Source organism: Bos indicus, chromosome 17, assembly GCF_029378745.1.
Source record: "Bos indicus isolate NIAB-ARS_2022 breed Sahiwal x Tharparkar chromosome 17, NIAB-ARS_B.indTharparkar_mat_pri_1.0, whole genome shotgun sequence".
NCBI lineage: Eukaryota > Metazoa > Chordata > Mammalia > Artiodactyla > Bovidae > Bos > Bos indicus.
This window is the reverse complement of record NC_091776.1, coordinates 54,362,322-54,379,395: the sequence shown is the minus strand read 5'-3', so window position 1 is coordinate 54,379,395 and position 17,074 is coordinate 54,362,322. Positions and strand designations below refer to the sequence as shown.

The following is a 17,074-nucleotide window of genomic DNA, read 5'->3' as shown; positions in this document are numbered from 1 at the left end:
TTCTCAGAGCCCCTGCCTAGGGCTCGAGCGCCCCCTGGTGCCCTGTCGGATCCGCTCAGCTGCAGCGGCTAGCTACATACTGCGAGGCCGGAAGCGCGGCGTCCTGCCCTCGCCCTCCCCTTCCGGCTCACTTCCGCCTACCCCGCCCCGGCTGCCAGACCGGAACCGCCGAGCTCTAACCAGATTCTTTTCGTTGGGGTGGAGACCCGGGCGCCTCCAAGATGCCGGTAAATGGGCCAGAGTGGGGGTGTCGGGAGACGGCGGGGATTTGAGAGAGTCGCGAGAAGTCTTGCGTGCGCTGAGAAAAGCGGGCCGAGGAGGGCAGAGAGAAAGCAGGGGCCTGAGAAGGGGAAAGGCAAGAGGAGAGGGGCCGGCCTCTGTGGGATTAGGGCGGCTCGGGGATGTCGGCCGGCCGTGGAGGAACAGGGCATGGCAGAGTGGGCCAGAGACCCGGGGCGTGCTCAGGAGACCGCCACAAGTCTGCTCTCTCCTGTCCAAGCTTGATCCTTTTTATCGCTTTTTGTGCCTTTCCCCATCCCCCCGATTCCAGCGGGGTTCCCAAAGCCTCACTAGAGCCGCGAAGGCAAGGGGTGCCCTTTTAATTTCTCATATCACAGCTAGGGCCCGGCTTCTTTTTTTTTCCCCTGTAGACCCACTTCCTCCTTCGCCTCTGGAGGCGGGTCCCTTATGCTGCCTGTCGCCTGTCCGACCCCACTTCCCTGACTCCTCCTCTCCTGTCGCCCCGGCAGTGGCTGCCACCCCTGAGCCGCTGGGTTTAGGGCTCTCCGAGCAGGTGCAAGGTCCGCGCCTAGTTTCCAAATGTTTGTTTTCATGTGCATCAGAGTAGGAGTTAAAATTGATGGTGGTTTGGTTGTTGTTAATTTCTGACAGCCGCAGGGGTAGATTTATCACCATCTTGGTCTCCATTTTGCAGATGAGGAAAAAGCATGTTGAGTAACGTGATGTTTAGCATCTGCTGCATGCCAAAGCACTATTATAGCAGTGAATAAGGCCAACAAATCCCTATTCTTAAGAAGTTTACATTCTAATGAGGAGACATAATAAATCTGTAAATGTAAATAAAATAAGGGGGATTGTTTCAGATAGTGACAAATGCCATGAAGGTAATAAGTGGGTAACAAGACAGTATAGCTAGTGCAGGGGAGGATAGGGCTGCGTTAGATGAAGCGTATCTGTAATAAAAAGGAGCAAATCATAGTTATATGTTTCGTAAATCCCATAGCCACCGTTTGACTCCTGATGCATGTCAGGAGTTTGTATCAATTATTCCCTAATTAGTCTTCAATGATTATGAAGTAGATATGTTAGTGGTTTTTCATGTTGCAGAGGAGGAAGTTGAGGCTCAGAGAAGTTAAGTAACTTGCCTAAAGGTGCACACTAGTGTGTGCAACACACCAGTATGTGTGTGTGTGTTGTGTGTGTGTTGGGGTGTAGTAGATTAACAATGTTGTGATAGTTTAAGGTGAACAGCAAAGGGACTCAGCCATACCTATACATTATCTATTCTTCCCCACACTCCCCTCCCATTCAGGCTGCCACATTACAATGGGCAGAGTTCCATGTGCTGTACAGTAGGTCGTAGTTGGTTATCCATTTTAAATCGATTTTCACATAAAGTGAAAGTCATTCAGTTGAGTCTGACTCTTTGGGATCCCATGGGTCCTACTAGGCTCCTCTGTCCTAGGCAAGAATCCTGGGCTCCTCCTCTAGGCAAGAATACTGAAGTGGGTTGCCATTTCCTCCTCCAGAGGATCTTCCCAACCCAGGGATTGAACCCAGGTCTCCTGCATTGCAGGCAGATTCTTTACCATTTGGGCCACCAGGGAAGCCCTTAAATACGTAAGCACACTAGTAAATCTTGATAAAGCCAGATTTTAAGCCAGAACCCTGATGCCTTGTACTCATCATTCCAGGTGCACAAAGAGCACCCTTGACTTCCCCCGTGATCACTTACTTATTATCTGTCTCCTCTATTCACCCGACAGAGCCAGGGCTGGTCTTGCATGTCAGTATTTCCACATGCCTTGCACACAGAAGGTACTTAGTAATCTTTTGATGAATGAATGAATAAATGACTGGGGCCCATGTTGTCTTAGAAAAAGCCAGACATCTTGTAAAATGCCGAACTAGAAGTTGGCCTATAAATTGTTCTCATAAATGTGATTTTTTTCCTCCCTCCTCTAACTCACATCCACCCATTGAAAACAAGTATATATGTTTTTATTTTACAAATGTGGAAATAGGTTAAGAGAAGAAAAGTGATGTCTTAGTCAAGAGGCATAAAGCCAGGAAGTGGCAGAGCTGAAGAGCCAGTGCTTGGACCAACAGCTAGGTTGCTGGGTACCTTTGATTTATATAGTGTTTGCCTATTTCTATAGTGTGAGTACCCCACCAGTTACCAATGTTCTGTCACCAAATGTGAAATTGGAAGGGAAGCACAGTAGCACCTTATCATTAAGTGTTTCCACCGTAGGTGCAAAAGACATAACTAACCTTAAGATCACAGACATTGGTAAAATAATTTTAAAATAGGAAATAATGAAAGTGTTAAATATTTATTACCTTTGTTTTTAATATAATTTATTTAATAGAAAATTTACATAATTTTATTTTTAATAATGGCTGTGTTCAACAACCAGCTTGCCTCAAATTTTCTCAGAATTACTCAAACTTTGGTAGTTTTCATGAGCCAGTTTATCTTGGATGAGTTATTCTTTTTTTTCCTTAAGGAAAGGTACTTGTTTGCCCCAGTGACATTTGCTCTCTTTCTGCTTCTGTGTTCTACCTGGCTTGTCCCTACAGGCTTACCACTCTTCCCTCATGGACCCTGACACCAAACTCATTGGAAACATGGCACTATTGCCAATCAGAAGTCAGTTCAAAGGACCTGCCCCTAGAGAGAGTAAGTCAAAACCCCTTTCCATTATTTTCACATTTTGGTATGAAACCCTCTGATGTTAGCACATCAGGGAAATACTTTCTCAGATTGCTCTTGTATTTTCTATTTGCTTGATGGATATTGTGCTTTCCACCTTCTCAGATCTTGGGTAGATGTTGCATTTAATAGGAAACTGTATTACTGCTGCCAGTTTTTCTGGGATATTTTGTTGAGAGGGAAGAGGAAATGTGCTTAATTCTCAACACTCTTCCTATCATCAGTCAGTTCTTACTAATCTAATGCTGCTGCTTCTATAGAACATCGTGTCCCCATCCTTTCTGTGTCATCAAGCTGGAAAAAACAAAGCATGTTTTAACCTCTTTCTTTATCTAAATCTACTTCCTTTGTCCATTCTTCAGGATCCCAGTTTTTACCAGTATCTCAGTCTTAAGTGTCCTGTATAACATTATTCATTTCTTCTCTTGCTTTTCTGAATTTTGTATCTTTTGCTTTCTTTCTAGGCACTCACTTTTTTTTTTTTTTGGAGCTTTTTTTTTTTTTTTCCTCTGTTCAGAATGCCTCATTCTTTTCAGATACTATCTGAGACTCTTCTGACGACATTCTGAGATGTTCTGCCAACAGTGCAATTTGTGTTATATTAGACATGGTTTCCCTGCAGCCAGGAAGGGTCTGCACTGAGTTCCATTTGTGGTTTCCAAGACCATAGTTTAGATTACTAATTTTGTACTGACCCTGTCTCCATTCTTCTGGCCAGTTTATTTGACTTGACTTCCTCTTAATTTGGTTTTGTTTTCAATACCAGTTTAACGCTCAGTAAACTTAATAAATTTGGTGAGTCACCACACTCTTGTTCTGAAATGGGAAAAAAAAAGCCACCAAAAACAGGAAAAATAATGTAAAAGAATGACATTATTCTTTTGCAGAGGAAGAATAAGGATCAGTGTTTGACCAGATTACTTCCCAGATTGTGACAAAATACCATATAGTATATCAGAAGACATAATTGACCAAGGATGAAGTAAATTTAATTACCACCTTTGCAATTCTTGGGCCCTTGAGAAAGAATGGGACTGCAGGAAACTGGAACTTCATGATTTCTATAGTTAAAAGTGACTTGTTACTCTTCCCTAGAGGGCTGGAATAGGACTGACTTGGAATTATGGAGAAATATAAGCCTGTGCTATGGACTAAGTAACTGTTAGCATTAATCTAGGTATTTACATTCAACAGATATCTTTTGAACACCTTATATATACCAAATGCTCTTCTCTGTTCTGAATCCTATCAACTGGCGTGAATCCTATCAGCTAGCCTCTTTCCCTTCCTCTGCAACATGACACTAGAGCTAGCTGGTTTTTGTAAGCACTGTGGGATCATAGAAGGAAGTTTCTTTTTTGCAAATAAGAGACTAGATCACAGGGAACATAAGCCTAGAGTTAGAATTCTTTTGGGGACTTCTGTGGTGGTCCAGTGGTTAAGACTGCACACTTCTACTACAGGGGGTGTCAGTTCGACTCTTGGATGGGGAACTAAGATCCCACATGTCCAAAAAAATTTTTTTAAAGGAGGGGAAAGAAAAGAGTTCTGTTAAAATTCTCCAGCAGGGGAATGGGCAAAGATAAAGACAACTGGATTAGAGTACGAAAGCTTCTGCATTTCTGCTGTGTGAGAGGGATAGCAGTCAGGGTTGCAGAATGAAAATAACCGTTTCTGCATTGCTAAAACCAGCTGCCGGATATCGAGACCCTGGGATTGTGACCTTTTTAAAATAAAAAAAGGAAAACCCAAAAAAAGCCAAAGAAATTTTGTAATGAGATCTGTCTTTGTTACAGCAATACTTCTGGTTTTTCTCAGTCTCTAGCCACCTTGAACAGATTGTACATATTTGAACTCACAGTTTTTGTAAAAAGAAAGATGTATATGTGAATCCCAGTACATTCCTAAATGAACAGCTGAGAGTTTTTTCCCCTAAAGCTATAGTATGTAAGTTCAAATAAAATTGTATGGAATTCTTTGTATTGGGTTGGCCAAAAAGTTCGTTGGGGTTTTCTGTAACATCTTTTGGAAAAGCCCGAATGAACTTTTTAGCCATCCAAATATTTTTAAGAAAGCAATTTATGAAATTTAGTCTGTGTCTCAGTCTGTTTTTGTAAATGCATTGAGAAACGTCTGGAGTGATGTTCACCAAATGCTGAGAGTGGTTATTTCTGGGTAGTGAGATTAGGGTGACAATTACTTTTTTTTTCCTGTGTTGATTCATTTGTTTCTCTAATGAGCATGTATAATTTTTATAAAGACAATAAAGCTGTCTGAATAAACCATGTGCTTATTTTTCTAGAAATTTTTTTTAAGACTTTGTTTCAGTAGCCTGATTCTATGTTATTCAATTCCAAAGCCATTGACTGTTGAGCTTTAATTTTTTTTTTTTTCTTTATGGCTTTTTAAATGTTATGTTTTACATTTGGCTAACATCCTCTGCCTTTCTCCCATCCTGCCCTGCTTAGCAAAAGATACAGATATTGTGGATGAAGCTATCTATTACTTTAAGGCCAATGTCTTCTTCAAAAACTATGAAATTAAGGTAAAGTACAAAACTTTTGCTCTTTAGTTTTCTGATGGGGATAGTATGTACTTGGCAGTCAGAGTTAATGTGAGGAATAAGTACAATGAAATTAGATTGTGTGATTTTTAAAATCCAGAACAGTGCCGAATTCTATGTTAGTCTTAGTTCACCATGGTTTTGCAGACACTGTCTGAGGGCCAAATCTGGCCTACCACATCTTTTTGTAAATTTTACTGGAACATAGCCATTTGCATTTGTTTACACATCACCTATGGGTGCTTTCATGCCACAACAGCTGAGTTGAGTAGTTGTGACAGGCTGTGGCTCACAGAGTTTAAAATATTCTTTGGTTCTGTACTGAGGAGATTTACCCTTGTATAGACACTTTTTTGTATTTATTTACTTAGCAGTATTAAGCACCTATTTTGTACGAGTCCAAAACCAAAATTTGCATGTGGTTTTTTACATACTTCTGTGTCCTAGACCCTTCCCTCAACCTCATAGTTCTTGTGATCTCAGGAGGAAGGGAGAAGTGGAAGTGGGTAGAAAAGGAAAGGGAGAAATGGAAAGAAGTTCTCTGAGATGCTTCTGTGAGCAAGTTACAAAGAATGTCAATAAATCTTCTTAATAATGTTCTAGATTATGGAATTTCAGTTCAGTTAAGTCGCCCAGTCGTGTCTGACTCTTTGTGACCCCATGGACTGCAGCACACCAGGCTTCCCCCTCCATCACCAACTCCCAGAGTTTACCCAAACTCATGTCCATTGAGTCGGTGATGCCAGCTCAACCATCTCATCCTCTGTCGTCATCTTCTCCTTAAGCCTTCAATCTTTGCCAGCATCAAGGTCTTTTCAAATGAGTCAGTTCTTCGCATCAGGTGGCCAAAGGATTGGCATTTCAGCTTCATCATCAGTCCTTCCAATGAATATTTAGGACTGATTTCCTTTAGGATTGACTGGTTTGATATCCCTGCAGTCCAAGGGACTCTCAGGAGTCTTCTCCAACACCACAGTTTAAAAGCATCAATTCTTTGGTGCTCAGCTTTCTTTATAGTCCAACTCTCACATCCATATATGATTACTGGAAAAACCATAGCCTTGACTAGACGGACTTTTGTTGGTAAAGTAATGTCTCTGCTTTTTAATATGCTGTCTAGGTTGGTCATAACTTTTCTTCCAAGGAGTAAGCGTTTTTTAATTTCATGGCTGCAGTCACCATCTGCAGTGATTTTGGAGCCGGAGAAAATAAAGTCTGCCACTGTTTCCGCTGTTTCCCCATCTGTTTGCCATGAAATGATGGGAACGGATGCCATGATGTTAGTTTTCTCAATGTTGAGCTTTAAGCCAACTTTTTCACTCTCCTCTTTCACTTTCATCAAGAGGGTCTTTAGTTCTTCACTTTCTGCCATAAGGGTGGTGTCATCTGTATATCTGAGGTTATTGATATTTCTCCCTGCAATCTTGATTCCAGCTTGTGCTTCATCCAGCCCAGCGTTTCTCATGATATCCTCTGCATATAAGTTAAATAAGCAGGGTGACAGTATACAGCCTTGATGTACTCCTCTTCCTATTTGGAACCAGTCTGTTGTTCCATATCCAGTTCTAACTGTTGCTTCCTGACCTGCATGCAGATTTCTCAAGAGGCAGGTCAGGTGGTCTGGTATGCCCATCTCTTTCAGAATTTTCCAGTTTATTGTGATCCACACAGTCAAAGGCTTTGGCATAGTCAGTAAAGCAGAAATAGATGTTTTTCTGGAACTCTTTTGCTTTTTTGATGATCCAGCAGATGTTGGCAATTTGATCTCTGGTTCCTCTGCCTTTTCTAAAACCAGCTTGAACATCTGGAAGTTCACAGTTCATATATTGCTGAAGCCTAGCTTGGGGAGTTTTGAACATTACTTTACTAGTGTGAGATGAGTGCAATTGTGCAGTAGTTTGAGCATTCTTTGGCATTGCCTTTCTTTGGGATTGGAATGAAAACTGACTTTTTCTAGTCCTGTGGTCACTGCTGACTTTTCCAAATTTTGCTGGCATATTGAGTGTAGCACTTTCATAGTATCATCTTTTAGGATTTGAAATAGCTCAACTGGAATTCCATCACCTCCACTAGCTTTGTTCATAGTGATGCTTCCTAAGGCCCTCTTGACTTCACATTCCAGGATGTCTGGCTTTAGGTGAGTGATCACACCATCGTGATTATCTGGGTCGTGAAGTTCTTTTTTGTACAGTTCTTCTGTGTATTCTTGACACCTCTTTTTAATATCTTCTGGTTCTGTTAGGTCCATGCCATTTCTGTCCTTTATTGAGCCCATCTTTGTAGGAAATATCCCCTTAGTATCTCTAATTTTCTTGAAGAGATCTCTAGTCTTTCTCATTCTGTTGTTTTCCTCTATTTCTTTGCACTGATCACTGAGGAAAACTTTCTTATCTCTCCTTGCTATTCTTTGGAACTCTGCATTCAAATGGGTATATCTTTCCTTTTCTCCTTTACTTTTTGCTTCTTTCAACTCCTTGCCAAACTTTAATCTCTTGGAATCCAACAGAGTGTGAAATCTTTATTTGTAGACTCTTGGACAATAAGCTGTGATCTAAACAGTCTGTGATGTTATGGACGTTTCTAATCTAATGCATGGTCTTAAGTGTGGTGTTCGTATTAAAATTCCACCACATTTCATTCTCTCTCGAATATCATAGACTCTTAAAAATAGGGAAAAGTGTAGTTTGTTTATTTAAAATTATAAATCTATGTAAAATTTGACCTGAAGTATGTGCCACATTTGATTTGCATCCATTTGTCTTCTCCACATTTTCCTTTGGGTCAGGTCAAGAGTTGGACTTTTGGAGCTCTTCAGGAATGGGTCAGTTGTGAAATAATTGCTTCCTCCTTTAGAGTCATAAATATTTCTATTCTCGGCACAGATCCTTAAGTGAAAGGGCTTTTAAAGATTAACCAGCCGTATGATTCACCTCAGGTTTTCCAGGCGGCTTTGTTAGCTCTCCTTCCTAGAAGGAGAAGTTACTGGTACAACTTCTCAGGAACCCAGGGCAAGGGGAGCTGAGGAAAACAGGGGCAGCTGCACAGCTCAGGGAGGAAGCTGGTGGCTGCCTCCCCAGGAGCAGACAGAGGGCTTGAGAAGATTGCATTTGGAGAATGGGAATTTTTGATGGTGTGATAACTGTGCTCTCAGTTTTCAGTTAATAAAAGACAAAGATTGAATTTTTTTATTATAATTAATTATTGCATTTTGCTCAGGACTGTTTTTAAGTTTTGTTTTCTTCCCATAGAATGAAGCCGATAGGACCTTGATATATATAACTCTCTACATTTCTGAGTGTCTAAAGAAACTCCAAAAGGTAACTAAGCCTGGGTGATCATTTGTCAGGAACACAATAGGTGTTTAGACTTGTTGAGACTTTAAGGAGAAATAGAAAATATTTCCTCTGAGAAGAAAATCTGAATGTAGATGTCTAAACTTACAGTAGTTGACTAATGAGAAGATAAGGATGATGGTGTTTTAATGCTTTCCATATATTTTTCCAAGACAGAAATCTTGACCAAAATATTCTTTTTTAAGCCCACGGCTCAAGGGTTCTTAACCTAGGGTCTGGGGATAGAATTCAGGGGTGCATGAACTTGAGTGAAGAAAAGATTACATTTTTTCACTAACCTCCAACTGAAATCTAGCATTTACTTTAATTATTAACGTAGGCAGCAGCCCACAATAGCATTAGCAATACCTGTGACTTTCTGCGGCATTTTCATACTACATTTATAATTGAAGATATTTTGAAATTTTATTTACATTCATTACTGCTTCAAAATTCAGGTGTTAGGTCCACTGCTGAGTCTTGTTATTTAGTGCATTAAAGAGCACATGTGTGGCTATGTCATGCATTTGCTTTTTTAAATATTGTAATTATTGTATCTCATTATAATTGGATTCTTGTGTAGTCCTGTTTTATCTTACTCATTTAAAAGGTTAGTTTGAGGAGAAGCCTACAGGCTTCACCAGATTACAAAAGGGCACAAAAACAGAACCCCAGACCTAGCCACTTAGACTAAAAAACTGCAAATTGAAATGTTATATCCCTTTCCCCTACGTTTGTGTATATAATTTTTTTTTTTTTTAAGTGCAATTCTAAAAGCCAAGGCGAGAAAGAAATGTATACACTGGGAATCACTAATTTTCCCATTCCTGGAGAGCCTGGTTTTCCACTTAATGCCATTTACGCCAAACCTGCGAACAAACAGGAAGATGGTAAGAATGTCTCCTCCCCCTTCCTGCATGGCACGTGGTTTTCTCCACTGGACTGTTTACCTGCCTCCTTTTCTGACTTGATTGTTGTACAGATTGAGAGTGGAATCGTTAGCTCATGCACTATCCTACTTTGTGAGAGTCACTGTCACAAAAGATCCTTGGCAACAAGCATGAAACGTAGAGAACCTTTTTGACCAAAATGAGTATAATCTTAAAACCATTTGAACTGCTGTTTCTATTTCTTATCCTGTTCAGATGTTGAAGAATATTGCCAAGGTCTGTGTCTAAATCAACAGCTAGCACATTTGGGATGCTTTCTCAAATATAATTTTTTATTTTACCTGCTCTTGATTTTAGAGGTGATGAGAGCCTACTTACAACAACTCAGGCAAGAGACTGGACTGAGACTTTGTGAGAAAGTTTTTGACCCTCAGAATGATAAACCCAGCAAGGTAAAAACTCTTTTCATTGCCTATATAGTTGATAAATCACCTTTTACCCTGTAGCCACTGTTAAACACACTAAGGTATTTAGTTTTCACATTGCAGTGTTGCTTAACTTTGGTACCTTATACATGGTAGGAGTTCCCTGAGTCACACAGAATAATGAATTACCTGTAATAAGAAATTTTGGTTGTATGTTCTTAGATTGGGGTGTTATAAACCCGTAGAACAGGTGTTGTGTGAGACAGCTTTAATGTATTTATTTTGTTGTTGTAATTTTGAGTGACTTATGAGTCACTGCAGGAAAAAAAAGAAAGAGAAAGAAAGGAAGAAAGAAAAAAAGAAAATTTTACATGTACCTTCAAAGAGCTTATATAATGTAAGGGCTGCCAGACCGCTATTTAGTTTTCTTGTTAAGTAAATTCATATTCTGCCCTTACCTTGACCCTGCACTGTGATCTGACCACCACTGTTCCTTGTTTTGTCCCCCCTTGTTAGTGGTGGACTTGCTTTGTGAAGAGACAGTTCATGAACAAGAGTCTTTCAGGACCTGGACAATAAAGGCAGCCTCGGCTGGACCCTGGCTCCACAGCCGTGGGCAGCATTCGCAGCAAGATGTACACAGTTCTTTGCCTTTATTTCGTAAAGTTTTATACAGAGGAGAGAAGAGCGTGTGTCTGTACTTGAAGAGCTCTTTATCAAGAATTTGGGGTGGGATGGGTGGGGAAGAATGAGTTGTTGCCTGGTGATTTGAAATGTCTGCAGTATTAAGCTGGTGCTTAATAAATAGTAATAAAGAAATTTCTAACATTTCATGTCAGAAGAAATCCATTGTTTATCTTTGACATTTACATAAAAATTGGGGGGCCCGTATTCACCTTTTTCAAGTGTACACTTCAGCAGTTGATAATACATTGTTGTTGCTGTTCAGTCGCTAAGTTATGTCCATCTCTTTGCAACCCCATGGACTGCAGCACGCCAGGCTTCACTGTCTCCTGAAGCTTGCTCAGATTCATATCCATTGAGTCAGTGATGCCAGCCAACTTTCTCATCCTCTGTCGCCCCCTTCTCCTCCTGCCCTCAATCTTTCCCAGCCTCAGGGTCTTTTCCAATGAGTCGGCTCTTTGAATCAGGTGGCCAAAGTTTTGGAGCTTCAGCATCAGTCCTTCCAATGAATATTCATGGTTGATTTCCTTTTATACACTGAGTTTTTCTCATCACCACTAATTCCAGAAGATTTTCACCACCCTAAAAAGATGTACTCTTTAGCAATCATTCTCCCCAAATTACTTTCCAACCCCTTCCTCCCACAGTCTCTATGGATTTGCCTTTTCTGGACATTTCACATAAATGGAATTGTAAAACAGGGGTCTTTCCTGTCTTGTTTCTTTGACCTAGGACAATGTTTTCAAGGTTCATCCATGTTATAATGTGTATCAGTACCTCATTCCTTTTTTTAAAAAAAAAATTATGGTAAAACACTGCAGAAAGGTGACTGCAGCCATGAAATTAAAAGATGCTTGCTCCTAGGAAGAAAAGCTACGACCAAACTAGACAGCATATTAAAAAGCCAGAGACATTGCTTTGCCAACAAAGGTCCGTCTAGTCAAAGCTATGGTTTTTCCAGTAGTCATGTATGGATGTGAGAGTTGGACTATAAAGAAAGCTGAAGAATTGATGCTTTTGAACTGTGGTGTTGGAGAAGACTCTTGAGAGTCCCTTGGACTGCAGGGAGATCAAACCAGTCAATCCTGAAGGAAATCAGTCCTAAATATTCATTGGAAGGACTGATGATGAAGCTGAAACGCCAATCCTTTGGCCACCTGATGTGAAGAACTGACTCGTTGGAAAAGACCCTGATGCTGGGAAAGATTGAAGGTGAGAGGAGAAGGGGACGACAGAGGATGAGATGGTTTAATGGCATCACTGACTCAATAGACATGAGATTGAGCAAGCTCCGGGAGTTGGTGATGGAGGGGGAAGCCTGGCGTGCTGCAGTCTGGGGTTGCAAAGAGTTGAACATAATTGAGTGACTGAACTGAATGTATAATATTTATTATGTTTTAACCACTTTTAAGTGTATAATTCACTGGTATTAAGTACATACAGTGTTGTGCCACCATCACCACTGTGTGCTTCCAGAACTTTTTTGTTACCCTAAACAGAAACACTAACCATTAAACCCCAGGTACCTGTAACTCCCAGTTCCTGGTCACCTCTAATCTACTTTCAGTGTCAGAATTTACCTTTTCCTAGCACCTCATAGATACGAAATCAAATAATGTGTATCCTTTTGTGTCTGGCCTCTCTTAGCATAGTTGTTAAGGTTCATGTATGTTGTAGCCTGTGTCAGTACTTCATTCCCTTTAATGGCTCTGTAATATTCGATTATGTGGATAGACCTCATTTTATTTGTCCATTCATCAGCGTATGGACATCTGAGTTGCTTCTATTTTTTTTTTTTTTGGCTGTTAATAAGCAGTGCTGCTGAGAACATTCATGTACAAATTTTTGTGTGGACATATGTTTCCGTTTCTCTCAGTTACATACCTAGAAGTGGAATTACTGAGTCATATGATAGCTATATGTAGCTTTCTGAAGAACTTCGGGACTTTTTTCCCCAGAGGCTGCACCAGCTGTACTGTCTTACATTCCTACCAGCAAAGCATGAAGGTTCTGATTTCCCCACATCCTCACCAACAGTTGTTATTTGTTTATAGATACCCTGGTGGGTGTGAAGTATCTCATTTGGTGATTTTGATTTATATTTCCCTTATGCTAATGATACTGAACAGCTTTTCATGTGGATATTGACCATTTGTCTATCTTTTTTTGAAAAATGTTTGTTCAAATCCGTTGCTCGTTTTTTGTTTGATTTATGTTTGTTGTAGGGGTTTTTTTTTTTTAATATATATACTAAATACTAGGCCCTTATCAGATACATGATTTGCAGATAATTTCTCCCATTCTATAGTGTTTTTTTTTCTTTTTTTACCTTGAAGGAAATGTTTATTTTCTATGAAGAACTGTTCCTTTTTAATTGAAGTATAGTTAATAGCTCAGTTGGTAAAGAATCTCCCTGCAATGCAGAAGAACCCGGTTCAATTCCTGGGTCAGGAAGATCGGCTGAAGAAGGGATAGGCTACCCACTCTAGTATTCTTGGGCTTCCCTTGTAGCTCAGCTGGTAAAGAATCCGCCTGCAATGTGGAAGGCCTGGGTTCAATCCCTGGGTTGGGAAGATCCCCTGGAGAAGGTAAAGAAAGGCTACCCACTCCAGTATTCTGGCCCGGAGAATTCCATGGACTGTATAGTCCATGGGGTCACAGTCGGACACAACTGAGTGACTTTCACTTTCATAGTTAATTTACAATATTCTGTTATATTCTTTTTCAGATTCTTTTCCATTATAGGTTATTATAAGATATAGAGTTAAGTTCACTGTGCTATAATAGTAGGTCCTTGTTTTTTTTAACTTTCTTGGTTGTGTCTTTTGAAGCACAGATATATTTAATTTTAGTTAAAGCTCATTTGTCAATTTTTCCTTTGGTCACTTATGTTTTTGGTTCATACTTAAAAACCATTACCTGTCCCAAAGTATCAGTTTTCACCTGTGTTTCCTAAGCATTTTGTACTTTTAGTTCTTATATTGAGGACTTTTTTTCCCCACATTGTAACAAATTTAGAGTAACAAGAAATTTTAGGTCTTTGATCCATTTTTTAAATTAACTTTTGTATATGAAGTGAGGTAGGGGTCTAACTTTTTTTCTTTTGCATATGACTATCCATTGGTTCCAGTGCCATTTATTAGAAAAGACTATCGTTTCTTCTTTGAATTGTATTGGCTCCCTCATCAAAGATCAACAGAACATAAATGTATAGATTTATTTTTACATGCTATTTTCTGTCCTTACGTGGCATTCATTTTTTACATTTGGCCAGTCTTTAGCATTTAAGAGGTTTTCATTGTTAGGCTGACAGTAAACATGAGTCCTTCCAAAAACTTACGGGACCATGTGTTTTCCAGGTATGTTAAGGTTATAAATTAGGTATTTTAGAAAGTGCCTCAAGACTTTTGGCCATAAAGTTACTGCACTGCCACTGGGTTGGGAAGATCCCCTGGAGAAGGGAAAGGCTACCCATTCCAGTGTTCTGGCCTAGAGAGTTCCATGGACTGTATAGTTCATGGGGTCACAGAGTTTTACACGACTGAGTGACTTTCACTCACCTTTGTTGTACCTTTATGTGTTAGATTTTTACTTTAAGAGGCAGTTGTTTTGGTATTATGTTGGAATTGTATTTGGCCACAAGCTCAGAAAACCCAATTTACAGTGCCTTGGGGGTTCTGTTGGTTTTGTTCTTAGTTATTGCCAATTGCCAATAGTTTGGCAGCACAGGGTCTTAGTTGCATGTGGGATAGTTGCAACATGTGGAACCTCTTGGTTGTGGAATGCGAACTCTTAGTTGTAGCATGTAGGATCTAGTTTCCTGACCAGGGATCGAACCCAGGGCCCCTGCATTGGGAGCTCGGAGTCTTAGCTGCTAAAACACTGGGAAGTCCCTGTTTTTTAAAATCTGGAAGTAGTCCCAGATGGGGTGGCCATTTAAAGATGTTGTGGAGGGCCCAGGCTCTTCCTGTCCTGCTCCACTCTTCTTTGCACGTGGCTCTCATCCTCATAGTCTCTCGATGCTCCCGCATCTCAGCTTGGCTGAAGGAAGAGAGGAGAGCATGAGGGCTGAAGGAGCGTAGCAGCTGAGTGCCACCTTACTTACCTTCCCAGAAATCCTGCCCAGACTTGCACTTGTGTCTTGGTCTCCAGTGACAAGGGAGCCTGGAAAGATTGTTTTGTTTTTTTAATTTGTTTTTGCCTGCACTGGGTCTTCATTGCTGCATGGGCTTTCCCTAGTTGCAGCAAGTGGGGGCTACTCTCGCGCTGCATGGGCTTCTCATTGCAGTGGCTTTTCTTGTTACAGAGCACAGGTTTAGTTGCCCTGTGGTATGTGGCATCTTCTGGACCAGGGATCAAACTGGTGTCCTCTGCATTGACAGCCAGATTCTTAGCCACTGGACCACGAGGGAAGCCCAAGAGGCAAGTTTTAACTGAGTATCTTGCCACCCAGATTGTTTGTATTGTGCTGCCAAGGGCAAAGGGAATGCATATAGGAGCAGAACTAAATTTCAAATGGTATTAAAACTGGAGCTTTGCAGTGAAACTTGATTGACTAGAGAATTTTCATTTTGGCTTTTATGGGTTAAAAGGTAATTAAAATGTTTGAGTTAAATTATAACTCTTGAGCATCTGTTCACTGGAAATCTAACTTATGGACAAAGTTAAGTACCATATTTCACATACCCAAGAAAACGTACTCCATAGATAGATAAAAGAATAGTCCTGAAGTCAAAAGAGTGTTTTGGGGTTTTGTTTTTTAATTGAAACTCTTAAATCAGATTCTAGGTGTTTGGGTTGGAACTTCTGTTATAGACTCAGAGACGTGTCAAAAATAAAGCAAGCCACAGTGATTCATATCAAGATCAAAGGTTTGTTTCTAACAAATATGTTCTATTTTTTTTTTAATTGTGGAAACATTGTGATAGAAACCAATTCACTGTGGTGCCTATTTCATCAGTACCAGCAGGGGGAGCACAGACAATCAGTTAAAACCCTGGCTTCTAAATCATTTCCCTTTAGTGCTGTATGATGGTTAAGGGTTTTGTTTTTTAACATACCAGGGAGAACACTTTCCAAAGGATTTAGAAGTAAATTATACATGAAGTATAACATAATGGGTTCAAAAATAGAGCTTTAATCAAAATGCAACGTTGACATTAAAAGAAGATGATTACAAGGTACGACTTTTTAGAGAAGGCAGTTTAGTAGTTATTGAGGTTGTTTTGTCTTTTTAAAAATGTATTATATTGTTAAGTGTTCATTCTTTTTGATTCAGCACCTCAGCTTGAAGTATTGTTGAATATTGGAACACATACACACACACCTGGAAATAATTCAGACATTTTCAATAGAGTATTGGATACATAAGTAGTCATGATGCACCTATAAAATGAAATATGCAGCCATTAAAAACAATAAGGGGCTCTTATCTGTTCTGTCATGTAAAGATGCCTTAGGATATACATCATTGAGTTTAAAAAAAAGGTTGAGGGTAGCATTATAGTATGATTCCATCCTTGTTTATTTGATTGTACATACTCCCAAAAAAACTACAGAGATACATAACACCAAACTGTTGAGAGTGATTATTTTGCACCAAAGGCAATTACAAAGACTTGTACATTCTAAGTCATATAAACTGTAATCCAGTAAGATATGTATTACTTAATAACTGAGGGGGCAGGAATCTAGTCTTTAAAAAACATTGATATAAAAATCAAATATTAGAAGAACTGCATTAGCCATAAGCAAGGTGAGGACAGCAGTCACCTGGTACTTTTCTTAAGCATGCTGTTTACAGTTGCTATTTTAATATGATTACTGTCATATGTGTAGTAATGGCACATGGAAATGCTTGAATAAGATTTATGAGAATTGTTTTCTTCTACATTTTCCTTTGCTCCAAAATTATTAGCACTGAAGACCTTAATAAAAGTCTGGAGCTGTGTCCAGAAAGGGATGTAATACCAAAAGCCATTTGGTTCACTTCTCCCTTCATTTTGTTTATAGCAGTTTGGAAGCCCATTCCATCAGGAGAGTGTAATTTTAGGGCCACATCTGTTCTGTGTTGAGTTTGAGATAAATCACCAGTCACAATTTCCCACTTTGCCTTAACACTGCAGCTCCAATTTACAGGTGGTCTGGCAGCTTGCTGAACACTTTGCATGTTTAAATCCTATTTAACCCTTTCAAGGGTCTTTGCGGCAGATACAAGTACTATC

General features: G+C 39.9%; 1 protein-coding gene across 1 annotated transcript; it reads left to right on the top strand.

Moving 5' to 3' along the window:
• Nucleotides 1-94: 94 nt before the first annotated feature.
• ARPC3 (actin related protein 2/3 complex subunit 3) lies at nt 95-10,999 on the top strand. The gene is made up of 7 exons (XM_019977829.2): nt 95-227; nt 2,824-2,923; nt 5,425-5,501; nt 8,768-8,836; nt 9,615-9,741; nt 10,099-10,193; nt 10,683-10,999. Exons 1-7 carry the CDS (start codon nt 222-224, stop codon nt 10,743-10,745), a joined length of 537 nt encoding a protein of 178 aa, XP_019833388.1. The 5' UTR covers nt 95-221; the 3' UTR covers nt 10,746-10,999.
• The last annotated feature ends 6,075 nt before the right edge of the window (nt 11,000-17,074 follow it).